This window comes from Aulonocara sp. 'chitande type north' Nkhata Bay, linkage group LG20 (assembly GCF_057382095.1).
Source record: "Aulonocara sp. 'chitande type north' Nkhata Bay isolate Kocher_YH1m ecotype deep benthic linkage group LG20, A_spYH_male_GT1.1, whole genome shotgun sequence".
Taxonomy (NCBI): domain Eukaryota; kingdom Metazoa; phylum Chordata; class Actinopteri; order Cichliformes; family Cichlidae; genus Aulonocara; species Aulonocara sp. 'chitande type north' Nkhata Bay.
Genome location: NC_141363.1, coordinates 19,496,542 through 19,510,824, shown reverse-complemented (window position 1 = coordinate 19,510,824; position 14,283 = coordinate 19,496,542). Strand labels below are relative to the sequence as shown.

Sequence of the window (14,283 nt, the reverse complement as noted above, 5' to 3'; positions counted from 1 at the left end):
GAGCGTGGGTCAGTTCTTGGTCGGTTCTCTTCCAGGTGAGGTGAAGGACAAAAGGAGAGTTTTGAGGTTGTGGAGGTTAACGGTTTATAAAGAAGCTTGAGAGCCACCTGTGCAAGCTGGCTTTCATGTACTTTGAGGTGTTTCTGCTGTTTCAGCTGCCAAGTCTCATTTTTTATGAAGATAAATATGAAAATAAATAAACTTATGAAGCATTGTATTGTGATTCATGTAAATAGTTAACACAGATAATTGTCAACATGATTTGAAAACCTGCAAAGACATCAAGTAAACTGAGTGGACTCTTACTGTAGCTTTGCATGACACAGCTCAGAATGATCAAGGTTTGCACAGCAGGTAGGCGGGGCTTCTCCCCTCTCTGTGATAAACTGAGTGTTTAGAGCGGCCTGCAGTCTGAGCTCTGGGCTCACTGTCGTCACTTCCAGAGTGTATGTTTGTTCTCTCTCCCTGAGCCTGGTTCTGTTTCCAGAGATTTCTTCCCGTCGCCAGGTGCTTGCTCTTTGCTCATGCTCTTAGCCTTAGTGTACAAAATGTGTTAAGGTGATCTTTGTTATGATTTGGTGCTATATAAATAAAACTGAATTGCTGTACATCAGCTGTGGAACACCAGCTCATGTGCTTTTTAATTGAGAGCAGCAGAGGCCAGCTGATCACCGCTTCACAAGCATCCAGGACCAAGGGGAAACCCCTGTGCTGCCCCACAGGTTCACGAAACAAGTCATCATGTCACTTATTTCTCAGTGAATCTTTTCTTCATGCTGAACTTTTGGACCTGATCCTAGGCCCCGCCCAGCAGCCAAATCCCACTTTAACCCCTGCTGGCACAGTGTGAACGGTCCCTGTGACACTGCACCAAAGAAGTCAATACAAATCATTAGTGGATGAAGCAAAAAGAAGCATAACATTGGGCACGGCCATATTTAGGTTTTTTCTGCATTTTATTGAGTAAAAATTATATATGCTGCTATAGAAAGTACACAAAAATACAGCAATGTTTTCCTCTAATAAAATAAACTGTAAAAATGTTTTTTTTGGCTTTTTCATAGAAGATTTATAAAAAGGTAAAAGAAAAAATTTCAATGGGATTATAGGTCACACACAGGCGTCCTCACTTTTCATAAAAAAAACATCAATAACTTCTTATTAATATGAGCTACTCTGCACTAGAACATTAGAAAGCGAGCTTTATACTGTGTTAATATAAACTATCATATAAAATGTTTAAAAAAACCTTTTGTTTTCCAGCAAAAACATTCAACGAGTTCAGCAGTTATTAATGAAGCATGTAAACATGAAGCTTTTGGTTTGTGAAAGGCCGTTCAACTCAGGAAAAAGATCCTGGCGGCACTTGAAGTGACTTTTGAAGCACCACATCTGTAAAAGAGCCTGAAAGTCAAAAAGGGTCTTTACAAAGACTTGTGCATTTTTCAAAATAAGATGCAGTTCTTAGTCAAATGTGAGTTAAAACACTTGTAAACCTTTCTATCGATACAGTACACATGAACACTGAAAAAAACCAAAGTTCCAGTGATAAAATAGAAGCTGTTTATACAGAGAGCAGACGGCTACAGCATGTGCTCACAGACGTGATGGTGTAGGAGGTAATACCCGTTCACTTTGGTTTGGTGACGGCCTTAAAACAGCATTTCAAAGTGTTCCAGTTAACAAGAAACCAACAAGTGTTTCAGGACTGCTACCCATAGATGGCGCTGTGTGGGGGCCGCGCTGAAACACGCTTCACCTGCGTCGCAGTGGCGTGGAACTTCTTTTGGGAAATCGACGATCTAGAATAAAGTAGTCACGAGAGTTCACATCATCTCAGAAACACGGATTTGGCTGAAACGTCCTTATCAGAAGGGCAGCAACAGAGAGCGCTAAGGACTCTAAAACACACGTTCTCCACACAGACCAGGAAACAGCACCGCGAGATGGTTTCTCGTTACGTTTTCTGGAAACATCGTCGATGAACAGCAGTTGTGACCTTTCACAGCCGAGGCGTGGTCACCAGTGTTTCTCCCTCTCGGTGGAATAGGAAGAGCTGTGAGGCCGCACACTAACGCTCAGAGACTCGCAGCCTTTCCTGGATTCTAATAAAATGGCATCTGCCTGTTACAGTAACAAAACATCTACAGTAGCACAAACGTCATGACTGCATTCATCAGCTGTCTGCAGACATTAACAGAAGATGAGCCCCTCCCTGCCTTTCAGTTTTTGTCTTTCTGCATCAGCTTGTTTCAAGTATCCAAAGAGATACTGAAGAGATCGCCGTGACAACATCCTGAGCGCGCCCACATCACGCTCGCTACAAACTCAAAATAAAACGCATTTCTTTATACACCTGTTCAACCTTTGACCTAAACGCTTGTTTTTAAGGCTCTCTCCTTCCTGACAAGCACAGTCTGCTCTGATTGGTCAGTTTGTGTGATAAAGTGATACTTTTTTAACCACCTCTATAAAAAGGAGCTGTGAGGACTCTCTGTGGCCTGCTCCGATTGGTCGGATTCATCCGGAGCTTGTTACATATGTAACCAGCAGACTTTTCTGTGACTTTTAACTTTGTATCCAAGCCATTGTTTAGCATTTGTTGTTCAAAATATTTTTACATTCAAATATCACTGATGAGAATACTGATTCAGTCAGGTGACATCGCTGTTATGCCTCCAGAGTATTAGCTCTGAATTTAGAAAGCTTTACTTTGGTGTAAATAGCTTCCTATTTGTTCCCTTTTTTGAAATGTACACGAATGTTTAATTAGCTCTATGAAGTTTTTGGCTGTATTAAAACATTCAAACACCATTTACCACCAAACTAACACTAAACTAACTTCTTCTTTTGTCATTTATTTGAGCGTTCCTGACTACGCACCGGTTTAACGGCTGTCACACCAGCGAGTTACGTGGTGACAGAGAAAAGTCTGGACTGGCGTGTGAGGCAGTTCAGCAGCAGTGTTTTCTTTGGGTTCGACTTTGCAAACCTTTAACATGCAAAAACCCTTGAACAGACTGAAAGTCAGAGGAACAACGAAAAAGTAAAATACAGCCACTTGAAACTAGTGTGCTAATATAAAAAGGAGTAAACAAAAGTACTTTTATTTCCTAAAATCAACAAAGTCTATCAATATAAAGTGATCTAAATATAAAGCTAAATCCCGTCTCATGTTTCCAGGTTAGCTTCAGGTCAGTAGCTTATACCGATCAACTTCCCCAATGAGGGTTTCTTAGTTTGGTCCTTTAAAAACATCCTGCAGCAGTTTTACTGTTGAGTGCACTCACAAAGTTTGGACCAGAAGCCACAGCATCATTACGGCGGACTGACCTCGGCGGGTAAAACAGGAACAGGACGTCAGCTCCGCCTTTGGTTCAAGTCACTTTTAAAGTGTTTTTGTTTGAGATTGAAAGCTCGCTACTACGCCGTTCTCCATCTTCTAAAACTTCTAGGTGTTATCTTAAAAACGATGCCTTCCAAGAGCGTTTAAATGAAGCTAAAATCCTATTAAAGTCACGCTACAGTCCTAATGTTAACAAAGCAAAGGCATGGGTGTCATCGTTCCCTTTTAACTCCCCGATGAATGGCGAATCGCCCTACTGGCCTCCTTACCCATCTCACCTTTGCTCACCTGACTAGACTCCGCCCCCTCTGTTTCCAGGGCAGCCGACGTCTTTCTCTAAGCTGTGAATCTGTGTTAGTGTGTGTTATGTGGATCTAAGGCAGAATCCAGGCAGCATCTCGAACCGTTTCCCCGCCGCGCTGACGTTTTGTCAAACCGGCCATTTGCCTTCCAAAATGTCCGACGGAGGGGAGGAAACGGCTGGCTGCTGACGGTTCTTGATAAAAAAGCTGGTGTGTGTGTGTTTGCTGGTGATGGCGGCTTTCTTCTTATTCACAGGCAAAGTAGTCTTTGAGCGGAGCGAACAGATGCCTGATGACGGGGACGCTCCAAGACCGGCCCAGGAGCTTCTGCCGGGCGCCGCGACCCATGTTGGACACGTCAGTGTAGTGGACGGGGAAACCAAAAATCCTGCAGAGGGGAGAAGACCAACCGGCTGAAGATGGTATATTTAAAGTTTTTGTGCACAGTGAGAAAGAAGACCGAGCGAATGCCGGTGTCGTCAGCACGTTAGCTGGGATGCATCGCACTGGACCCTTTCACAGTGTAACTGCCAAAAGCAGCAGCGCGAGTGTTGTCCGCTCACCTCTCCAGCTCGGTGCACCACAGGATGTCCTCCTTCCCATTCATCAGCACGGGGAAGTGCTGGTCTTTCCCCTGTTTGATGGAGTTGGAGCGAGTAGTGATGGTGCGCACCTTTCCAAACTACGAGACAACAGACGCGTCGTCAGTCTAGCACACAAAACCTGCACGTGAAAACGTTTCTTTTCACGGTGTACGTGACCAACCTTTGCCACTCGGCCGTGATCCAGACAGTCCTGCAGCTGTAGCTTGTCCATCCCTGAGGCGCACAGGGGCCTGAAGCACAGGAGAGATCACACTGTTCACTCCGTCTGCCCTCACAATGCCGGGCGAGTTTCTGATGAAGCATCTGCTCACCTGTTCATCCCCGGCAGGTTTCCCCAGAAGTATCGAGCACGGTGAGCAGCAGAGACCTCGATGGCATCAATCATCACAGGGTTACACTGCAAAGCAAGGTTGACAAATAACTGAATACATCCCATAATTACTCATGAACACACAGACGGGTTTTTACACCACATGTTCTCAGAGCCGTGAAAAATGATCCAGATCAGCAGACGGACATTTTTTTTAAATCTCAAAACATTTTTAAATATGTCGAGTAAATGATGTTTGTAAGCTCGTCACAGTAGGAAGGACCGAGGCGTCGTCTTTTCATCTTTAACGGAATCTTAACGTTGTTTAGACGTCCTGCAGATTCAGTTTTCAGGCTTGTGCAGGGAGCAAAGATGTTTCTTCCCGACGCTATCATCATCTGTATATTCAAGTTACTTGTTTTCTTATGTATTTGAGCTCTCAAACTTGTCCTGAATTTACACCCAAAACGTTTCCACCGCTCCTCCTGCTCGCGATCGTGGCTCAAGAGTTGGGAGTTCGCCTTGTAATCGGAAGGTTGCCGGTTCGAGCCCCAGCTCGGACAGTCTCGGTCGTTGTGTCCTTGGGCGAGACACTTCACCCGTTGCCTACTGGTGGTGGTCAGAGGGCCCGGTGGCGCCAGTGTCCGGCAGCCTCGCCTCTGTCAGTGCGCCCCAGGGTGGCTGTGGCTACAATGTAGCTGCCATCACCAGTGTGTGAATGTGTGTGTGAATGGGTGTAGATTAAAGCGCTACACAAATCCAGGCCATTTACCATCTAACTGCCAGCTGAGTCTCAGGAGGTGTTAGCAGCACCAATGTTACGTCTGTAACTCACACCACAGACCAGGCATGTAAATCCACTTTTAATATCTACGGTCATAAATTAAAATAATTCAGCTCAGTTTCTGAGGATTTATATTCATATAATTTCACGATTTTGTGGCTCCCGGATCACTCGGAGTACGTCACTGAAACAAGGACACCATATGGACCAAATACACTACAACAGATTTCAGGGCAGTGGCTGTTTGACCATCTGAGACATGTTGAATCTACGTGGTACAAAAGTCCACCTGAACAGATGTGTGACTAACAAGCAGACGAAATGAACCAATGAGATTACCCCGCCGATGGATGGAGAAAGTGCCAGCAGGCAGGGGGCCTGGGGGTACCTCTGTTACATCTAACAATGCTGTGAATACAGCCATTCCCCAACTCTCTGTCAGTGGTACTCATGGCCATTGATCAGTGGGCTTTGATCAATGACCATGAGAATTAATGATCATGTAAATGACCTCCCAGCCCATTGTTCCTTCAGTGGGCTGGTTTCAGTCATTATGCAAATGTACTGTTCATAACAGCGGTCCCCAACCCCCGGGCCTCGGACCGGTACCGGTCCGTGAGTCGCTTGGTACCGGGCCGCGAGAGTTGAGGCTCAGGTGTGAAATGTCTGGTTTTCATGGTTTTTATCGGTTTTCAGCGTTATTTGGTTATCGTTTTTATCAATAACTCGGTTTTCCTGGGTCTTTTCACGTGTGTTATGAATAAATCTTCTTTTTTTCAGTACTGGTATTAGTTTTATTTTGTTGTATTTATCCGCGACACCTTAAAGGCCGGTCTGTGAAAATATTGTCGGGCACAAACCGGTCCGTGGCGCAAAAAGGTTGGAGACCGGTGACTGGGGAAACCTGCAGTCAGCTGAGACTGAAGAAGTCACCTGATGATGATGACGTTCCCAACACTGACTGTTAGCATTGACAACCTGCTAGCTGCAAATAATCATGTGCAGTTCTTAAAGCAATACCAACTACATTTTTAAATCTTAATATATTAAGTAATCCAAAGTACAGGGAGTGCAGAATTATTAGGCAAATGAGTATTTTGTCCACATCATCCTCTTCATGCATGTTGTCTTACTCCAAGCTGTATAGGCTGGAAAGCCTACTACCAATTAAGCATATTAGGTGATGTGCATCTCTGTAATGAGAAGGGGTGTGGTCTAATGACATCAACACCCTATATCAGGTGTGCATAATTATTAGGCAACGTCCTTTCCTTTGGCAAAATGGGTCAAAAGAAGGACTTGACAGGCTCAGAAAAGTCAAAAATAGTGAGATATCTTGCAGAGGGATGCAGCAGTCTCAAAATTGCAAAGCTTCTGAAGCGTGATCATCGAACAATCAAGCGTTTCATTCAAAATAGTCAACAGGGTCGCAAGAAGCGTGTGGAAAAACCAAGGCGCAAAATAACTGCCCATGAACTGAGAAAAGTCAAGCGTGCAGCTGCCAAGATGCCACTTGCCACCAGTTTGGCCATATTTCAGAGCTGCAACATCACTGGAGTGCCCAAAAGCACAAGGTGTGCAATACTCAGAGACATGGCCAAGGTAAGAAAGGCTGAAAGACGACCACCACTGAACAAGACACACAAGCTGAAACGTCAAGACTGGGCCAAGAAATATCTCAAGACTGGTTTTTCTAAGGTTTTATGGACTGATGAAATGAGAGTGAGTCTTGATGGGCCAGATGGATGGGCCCGTGGCTGGATTGGTAAAGGGCAGAGAGCTCCAGTCCCACTCAGACGCCAGCAAGGTGGAGGTGGAGTACTGGTTTGGGCTGGTATCATCAAAGATGAGCTTGTGGGGCCTTTTCGGGTTGAGGATGGAGTCAAGCTCAACTCCCAGTCCTACTGCCAGTTTCTGGAAGACACCTTCTTCAAGCAGTGGTACAGGAAGAAGTCTGCATCCTTCAAGAAAAACATGATTTTCATGCAGGACAATGCTCCATCACACGCGTCCAAGTACTCCACAGCGTGGCTGGCAAGAAAGGGTATATATTGGTTTTTTGTTAAGTTGCCTAATAATTCTGCACAGCAATAGTCACCTGCACACACAGATATCCCCCTAAAATAGCTCAAACTAAAAACAAACTAAAAACTACTTCCAAAAACATTCAGCTTTGATATTAATGAGTTTTTTGGGTTCATTGAGAACATGGTTGTTATTCAATAATAAAATTATTCCTCAAAAATACAACTTGCCTAATAATTCTGCACTCCCTGTATTCAGAATACGTTACTCACAGTGGGTAACTTAACAGAATATGACCAAACTACATTTTGGGGCATGTAATCTGTAATCCGTAGTGGAATACATTTCAACAACACTGCCTCCAGAAACCTGCAGCAATCAAACATGTCTGTCAGAACACACTTGTTGGAAATGTTGAGGAAGCAACTTTAAGCAGATTTCCTGAACTTTAACTCCATTTACTGCACAGGCCTGCTCTCCACCCATGTGACTGACCTCCAGGAACCGCGAGATGTCCCTCTTGTCGTTAATGGCCATGGCGACCACGTTCTCAAACATCCAGAAAAATGGGCGGTTCTCGCCGTCCTTGGGCTTGGCTTCGCTCAGAAGTCGATAAAACTCGAAGAACAACCTGCCCGTGCCTTCTGGAGAGACAAAAACCATCAACAGTCAAGAACGCTAAAATCGAACTAGGAATACGCAGGCAGATTATCGCTGCATCAGAAACAACCTTTAAAGAGTTAAACTATCACGCTGTGTGGCTTTAGTGCCTTTAAAAGAGTAGAAAATCACCAAAACACACGTTAAATATACCCAGAATGCACTCAGGGACTCACCGTACAGGCCCTTCCTGGCAGGATTGACGATGGAGAGGTCGTTGCAGGGACTTCCTCCGATCACCAGGTCAAACGGACCCCACTCCTGAATCTGAGCGAGATGACAAAATCAGACAGAACACAGTTCCTGTTTTCAATACGACAGGATGAGTTTAATGTTTCGGCCAATAAAAGAGTTGAAGTTTAAAACTAATCTGAATAAAAAGAGTGAAACAGCTGATTAAATAACGTTTAGGTAAACGTGAAGCAGCAGAGGGTACGATTGTCTGATTCGAAGGGTTGTGTCTCCCTGTGTTCATATGTGATGTTTACAATGATTATTAGAAAGAAAAGACTTTGCAAAGCTCCAGCTGATGCAACAGTCCAGTGCCGCCCAATATTCAGCGAATAAACGTTCATTATTAAAGAAGGAAGTCATCAACCGTTCCTGTTCTGAGGCTTGAACCTCGGAAGTTTGTCAATAATAAAAAGTGTAGAAACTTTATCCTCAACACGAACGCTGTTTAAACCGTCCTCTGAACACAACCGAGGAATAAGTGTGAAGAAGGGAACGTGACGCGGCGTGCCTCTTATGTATTTCCTGTTTTATTTTGGTAGTCCTGTGTTGCTTGTGCTTTGTCTTCAGTCTGACCTTCTCTCCTGATTCTACTTCTACATATATATATAGTCGACCTTAATCCTACAGAGAATGTGGTGATTTGATGGATAATTAAAGTCAGTCATATATCCACAAACACAACAAGCTGAAAGTCAGTGATGCTGCTCGGTTTGCAGTCCTGAACATCACGGCACAAGCAGGATTCTCTCTGATTGTGGAATAAAAGTATGAACGTGTGTTTATAAGTTACACTTGTGTCTGAATCCTGCAGCTTATCACACATTTGATTTCCATGTGTGACGACTGCAAGTGTCCAGAGTGAGGACAGACTGAGGGACCCACTGCTGCACATCATCTGTGAGGCTTTGCAGCCCTGATGATCCACCAGGACAAACTCAGCAGTGTGTGAGGAAGAGGAGGAGGAAGAGCCAGCAGCAGCTGACAGATGGAGAGAATAGACAGACTGTTCCCTGTTTGTGAAGGACTGCTAGGAAAGTTTAACAGAACTGTCTGTGCTGAATCAGTCTTATTAGGTAATGTTCACATAATGTGATCATCCCAGTGTTTCCAGTGTGGGAGAAAGTACTCAGAGTACTCAGGGCCTTCAAGTTACACACTATGAAAGGCAGCAACAAGTTTAATGTTCAGAAACCTAAAGTCTGTATCAGCAGCAGGATGGAGCTAAAATAAATGTTGGTTTCAGTTCTATGAAGCTTTGAGTATTTTGGATCAGCAGCTGCTGTGTTTGTTGCATCATATTGCTGTAACTGTTTATATGCTTTATATATTCTGAGCTAAGTTGATCTATAGTGTTACATCATATTCTATAAGGATGTTATGTGTTTGTAGACTTTCTGCCCAGTTTGACCCATTTAGCAGACGTCAGCCTGTTTAAGGCTCTGATGTCTATTCTGTGTGACTTACAGCAGTTATGACATGGTCTGATTTTCTCACCCAATAAAGGAATATTTCATATATCAGTCGACTCTTCATTCTATCAGACACAGTTATCACAGCTCCTACATTTGCTTTTACACATGTATGTAAGCATTGAGCCACATTTAGTACCAACATATTAAAAGAATAATATTTGTCTCTTATGTATAACACATCTGTATATGCACTGTCACAGATACTTGACAGGAAACATAAATAACTGCGACTTGAATCTTTGCTGAAGCTCAGTGTTTGACCCAGAGTTCAAACTCACTGCTGTAATAACTAATCATGATACATATAATAACTATAACATTGGCCATATTATATTTACATTACACAGTGAGATGACTTTAGTCTCATGAACAACATCAGCTGATTGTTATTTACTAACTAATCTTAAATGACTGTTCAGCCCAACAGCCTCAGATACTCAACTAATCAAAGTGATGTCATGACAAAAATGAATGACCAACAAAACATTTTTCTCCTTCATTTCTGTCACACAAAGCTGTATGTAACGTGTCTCGCGGTTAGTATCATGGTTGCTAGGCAACAACAGCACAACAAAGACTAGATCGACCATTTCACAGCCTCGCACTTCCAACCTTCTCGGTCTTCGGAGGACGCGGCCCACGTAGACCGCGAAGGCTGCGTCCTCCAAGGCTGCAGACCCTGAGCTGGGACACAGCCCGAGTGTCCGTATGAGGAGTGAGCTTAACTGTTCGGACTCTGTGTTTGTGATAAAGGTATTACATTAAACTCTGGGTTACTTACTGAAAGTTTCACTTCAGCCATATTTGACTATAATTGTTGAGGTAAATCCACAGAGAGCTAAAGCTTTATGTTAATGCTCAGATGATCAGATTTAAGATTCCAGATCAGACCATCTAAGATGTTTTTAACAATATTGGATTTTTTCAAATACTTGATGTAAACTGATGAAAATAAAGTTTTTATTTATTTGTGTAAATAACCTCTTGTAGCTGACTGGCACCAGCTTCACAGCCCAGCAGGGGGCAGCAGACTGATTCTGTTTCACTGGTTTTATTTCAGTCAGTTTGAGCTCGAACATCAGGCTGAAAATACAACAAAGCAGAAATTCGTTGTCCTGCTTACATTTTTCTTGGTGATGTTCCTCACATCGTGGACGTACTTGATCTTTCCTTCATGCCTGACGACGCCCACTGAGATGGAGTCCTCGCACACCTCCGATGCCACATACTGACCCACCTTAAAACCCAGATCTCTCAGGACCAGGTAGCCTGGAAACAAACACGCTCATCTTTACAGAGGATCACACACACAGACACACACAGACACACACACACACACACACACACACACACACAGACACACACACACAGACACACACACACACACACACACACACACAGACACACACACACACACACACACACACACACACACACACAGTAGCGGCTCTGAGCTCCTCGCCTGTCTCTCTGAGCCGGCCATCCTTCAGAGGAAACACATAACTTCACCTGTGACCACACCTGACCACGGGTGGGAATGTAGCCCGACCACTAAACTGACTGCTCTCAGCAGTCGGCGTCCGTTAGGATCTGTTGCTGGTGTGTTGACCACCGCTGTTCTCCACCTCCACGTTGGACTGCAGCTGGTGACGGCAGTCCTGGTTCACCAGAACATGCAGCAGGTGGAGAATCTGTCCGTGAGCCGGTACGGTGACCAGAAGCAGGACCACCAGCTGCAGAACAACTTGGATGATTTGGAGTCAGTTTGCAGGACGGGAGACTCTCTGCAGAGGCGGCTGATTATTTATTTCAACAAAACACACCCTAAATATCTGCAGAGGGGAAAACGATGGTTTATTATTGAACCTAAGCCTGAGCTCGCCTTCATCCTCACCTGTGGCAATGCCGTCAAACAGGGACAGCACTCTGATTGGTCGTCTCTGCTCTGCAGGGACTGCTGGGTAAATCTTTGGCTTCTCCTGAAAGGCAAACAGAAAGCAACAGAAATGAGACCTGATGCTCAGCCGACGGGTCAGAAACCAAACGCAGCGTTCGTCCTGCTGCTCCCGCCGTGCACACGAGGGGCACAGAGCTACCCGTGTGATTTCATCAGGTGTGCTTTACAAGATCAGATAAAGACACGAAACATCTGAGAAGAAACTCACAAACTCCTGTCCGTTATCGTTGGCGAAGAACTCCTGCAGCTTGAGGCTCCAGTCGTGCCGTCGTTTGAGGACGCCGTACCGCAGCAGCGGCTGGCACATGTAGCATCGCCACGGGTCTAGATAGCGCGCCTGGTCGGACGCACCCGGGTCCACCAGGATGTCCAGACAGTCCACGCAGAAACACCTGGAGGGAGCAGGCGGAGAGGAGGTGAGCCGAGGGAGGGGCAAAGAGGGGAGATGGTGTTTCCTGTTCCTGTCCGTCGGACCTGCAGCAGTTCACGTTGCCGCAGAGCAGAACCTCTCGACCGCCGCAGCAAACGGTGCAGTAAGACTGGTAACCGTCGTCGTCGTACATGTAGGACATCTCCAGGTACACGTCCTGAATACACACAGGAAACCATTCATGACTTATTCAACCAGGAAGCCCCTTCAGATTAAAAGCTCGTTCGTGGCAGACCTGAGCAAACAGCACACTTTGTGTTAGGTAATGAAAGAGGAACAGAACAAATATGAAGCTCTCTGACCTTTAACCTCTCCTGGAGGGGACAAAAAGCTCTTTCTTCTTTTTAAATAAGGAAATCAAAGAGGGCGTCAGCTTCAGCGTTCGCAGCTGATTAATAAACGACATCTGGAATGATGACAGAGCAGGAGGAAGTCTCCACACGCTCTGTGGTCGAAGCCCCGACAGCTGCAGCTGAGTGTCGAGCTGCCGTTTTTCAGGGTAACCATTTATTCGACTGCGCGGCGCCACGTTGTTTTTTTCTCCTGGGAAAATCCCACGCTGCCCACACAGGAAGTAGAAATCATTTTGGCTCCCAGACTGTTTCGTTAATGGGAGTTACCAGTTTGCATGTTTGTAAGAATCAGATAATAGACACGGTGTAAATATTATCAGCGTTATTATCACTATCAGCAGTTTGATTTTCTAATCAGAAGGTTGCTGGTTCAATTCCCCGTCTGCTCCAGTCTGCATGCCAAATATCTTTGGGCAAGGCACTAGCCTGTGAGCGTTAGCTAGAAACCATGGATGAGTGTGTGAGCGGGGCAAGTGTTGTTGCTGCTGCTCACACTGAACCCAGAGCGTCTCAGCTTCGTATCTATTCTACTTTCAGACGTTCGTATGGTAATTACACCACGCCGCCGTCACTCAGCGCTTTAATCTGTTCAGCTGAGAACACCTTCATCATCATCATCATCATCATCAAAAGCGCCCCACTCTCACTCTGTTTACTACGGAGCGTTACTTCCTCTGACACAACCAGCTTTACGACTCCTGTCAAATACTGGCTTAAAGCCAACGTGTAGCCCAATGGCGATATTACAGGGTGTGTGTGTGCGTGTGTGTGTGTGTGTGTGTGTGAGTGTGTGTGTGCGAGTGTGTGTGTGCGAGTGTGTGTGTGTGTGTGTGTGTGCGAGTGTGTGTGTGTGAGTGTGTGTGTGTGTGTGTGTGAGTGTGTGTGTGTGTGTGTGTGAGTGTGTGTGTGTGTGTGTGTGTGTGTGTGAGTGTGTGTGTGTGTGTGTGTGAGTGTGTGTGTGTGTGTGTGAGTGTGTGTGTGTGTGTGCAGGGGGTTTTCATTAGTCCAAACAGATTTATAATTTATATGAAGACACTAATGCGGCAGTTTAATTTTACGAGCGTCTGGGTCATATGTATCGTTGACGAGTCCTCGCACGCCGTAGCCACTGGATCATGTGACGTGTGTCTGCCGCTCTACCTTGCATGTTGGGCACAAGCCTCCTTCAAACAGCGGGTGGAAGGTTGCACTCGTCTTCCCACAAGAGAGACAAAACTCTGCCAAAGACACACACAGAAAAACACAAAGATCAAAGTGGGATTTCCCTGCCAAGGATCACGAGTCACAAACACACAGGTGGGAATGTTTACCTTCGATACTTCTTTTATTCTTCAGAACTTCATTCACCATTTGTTCTGGCAGGAAAGCACAGGAGATGTAAAAATAGGAAAAGTGACATAAACTGCGAACTTTATACGACTCAACCAACATAAAGAACAAAAATAATTCAACTGAAAGCACAAACTGATAGATATGAGATCTGTGTTAGACAGAACAGCTGAGAATATCATCTCTAATAAATTGTTTCATTCTCAAAAACATAAAAGCTTGATTTTTTCCAACATTATGCTTTAAGTGTAGTTTAGTCCTAATCACACACTTTATTGTTTGAATATGATTCTCTGAACTGGATATTTTTGTTCTCAATACACATTTACACATAAATGAGCCGAGATGTTGGGAGAGTTGCTCATTTCCAGCTCTTTATGTTTAACCTTGAACTCTACCAGAGTAGCTTTGCATGATTCAGATCATAATAATCCTTCTTTATTTAATACTGGGCCTCGAGGCAGCCCCTCAGTTCA

General features: G+C 44.7%; 1 protein-coding gene across 3 annotated transcripts in view; it reads right to left on the bottom strand.

The window, feature by feature from the left end:
- Window positions 1–937: 937 nt before the first annotated feature.
- The window catches only part of dnmt3bb.1 (DNA (cytosine-5-)-methyltransferase 3 beta, duplicate b.1), a 38,907-nt gene continuing 25,561 nt past the window's right edge, over window positions 938–14,283 (bottom strand). For 2 of the 3 annotated variants that reach the window (XM_086276469.1, XM_086276470.1), the window contains 12 exons: window positions 13,789–13,833; window positions 13,619–13,695; window positions 12,170–12,282; window positions 11,904–12,087; window positions 11,633–11,717; window positions 10,862–11,007; window positions 8,209–8,299; window positions 7,868–8,016; window positions 4,565–4,650; window positions 4,414–4,483; window positions 4,212–4,330; window positions 938–4,036 (listed from right to left, as the gene is read on the bottom strand). In XM_086276469.1, the coding sequence (XP_086132595.1) occupies window positions 3,895–4,036; window positions 4,212–4,330; window positions 4,414–4,483; window positions 4,565–4,650; window positions 7,868–8,016; window positions 8,209–8,299; window positions 10,862–11,007; window positions 11,633–11,717; window positions 11,904–12,087; window positions 12,170–12,282; window positions 13,619–13,695; window positions 13,789–13,833 (1,307 nt within the window). In that variant the 3' untranslated portion in view covers window positions 938–3,894. The remainder of the gene's footprint in view (window positions 4,037–4,211; window positions 4,331–4,413; window positions 4,484–4,564; window positions 4,651–7,867; window positions 8,017–8,208; window positions 8,300–10,861; window positions 11,008–11,632; window positions 11,718–11,903; window positions 12,088–12,169; window positions 12,283–13,618; window positions 13,696–13,788; window positions 13,834–14,283) is intronic. The other variant, XM_086276471.1, reaches the window with a different exon arrangement.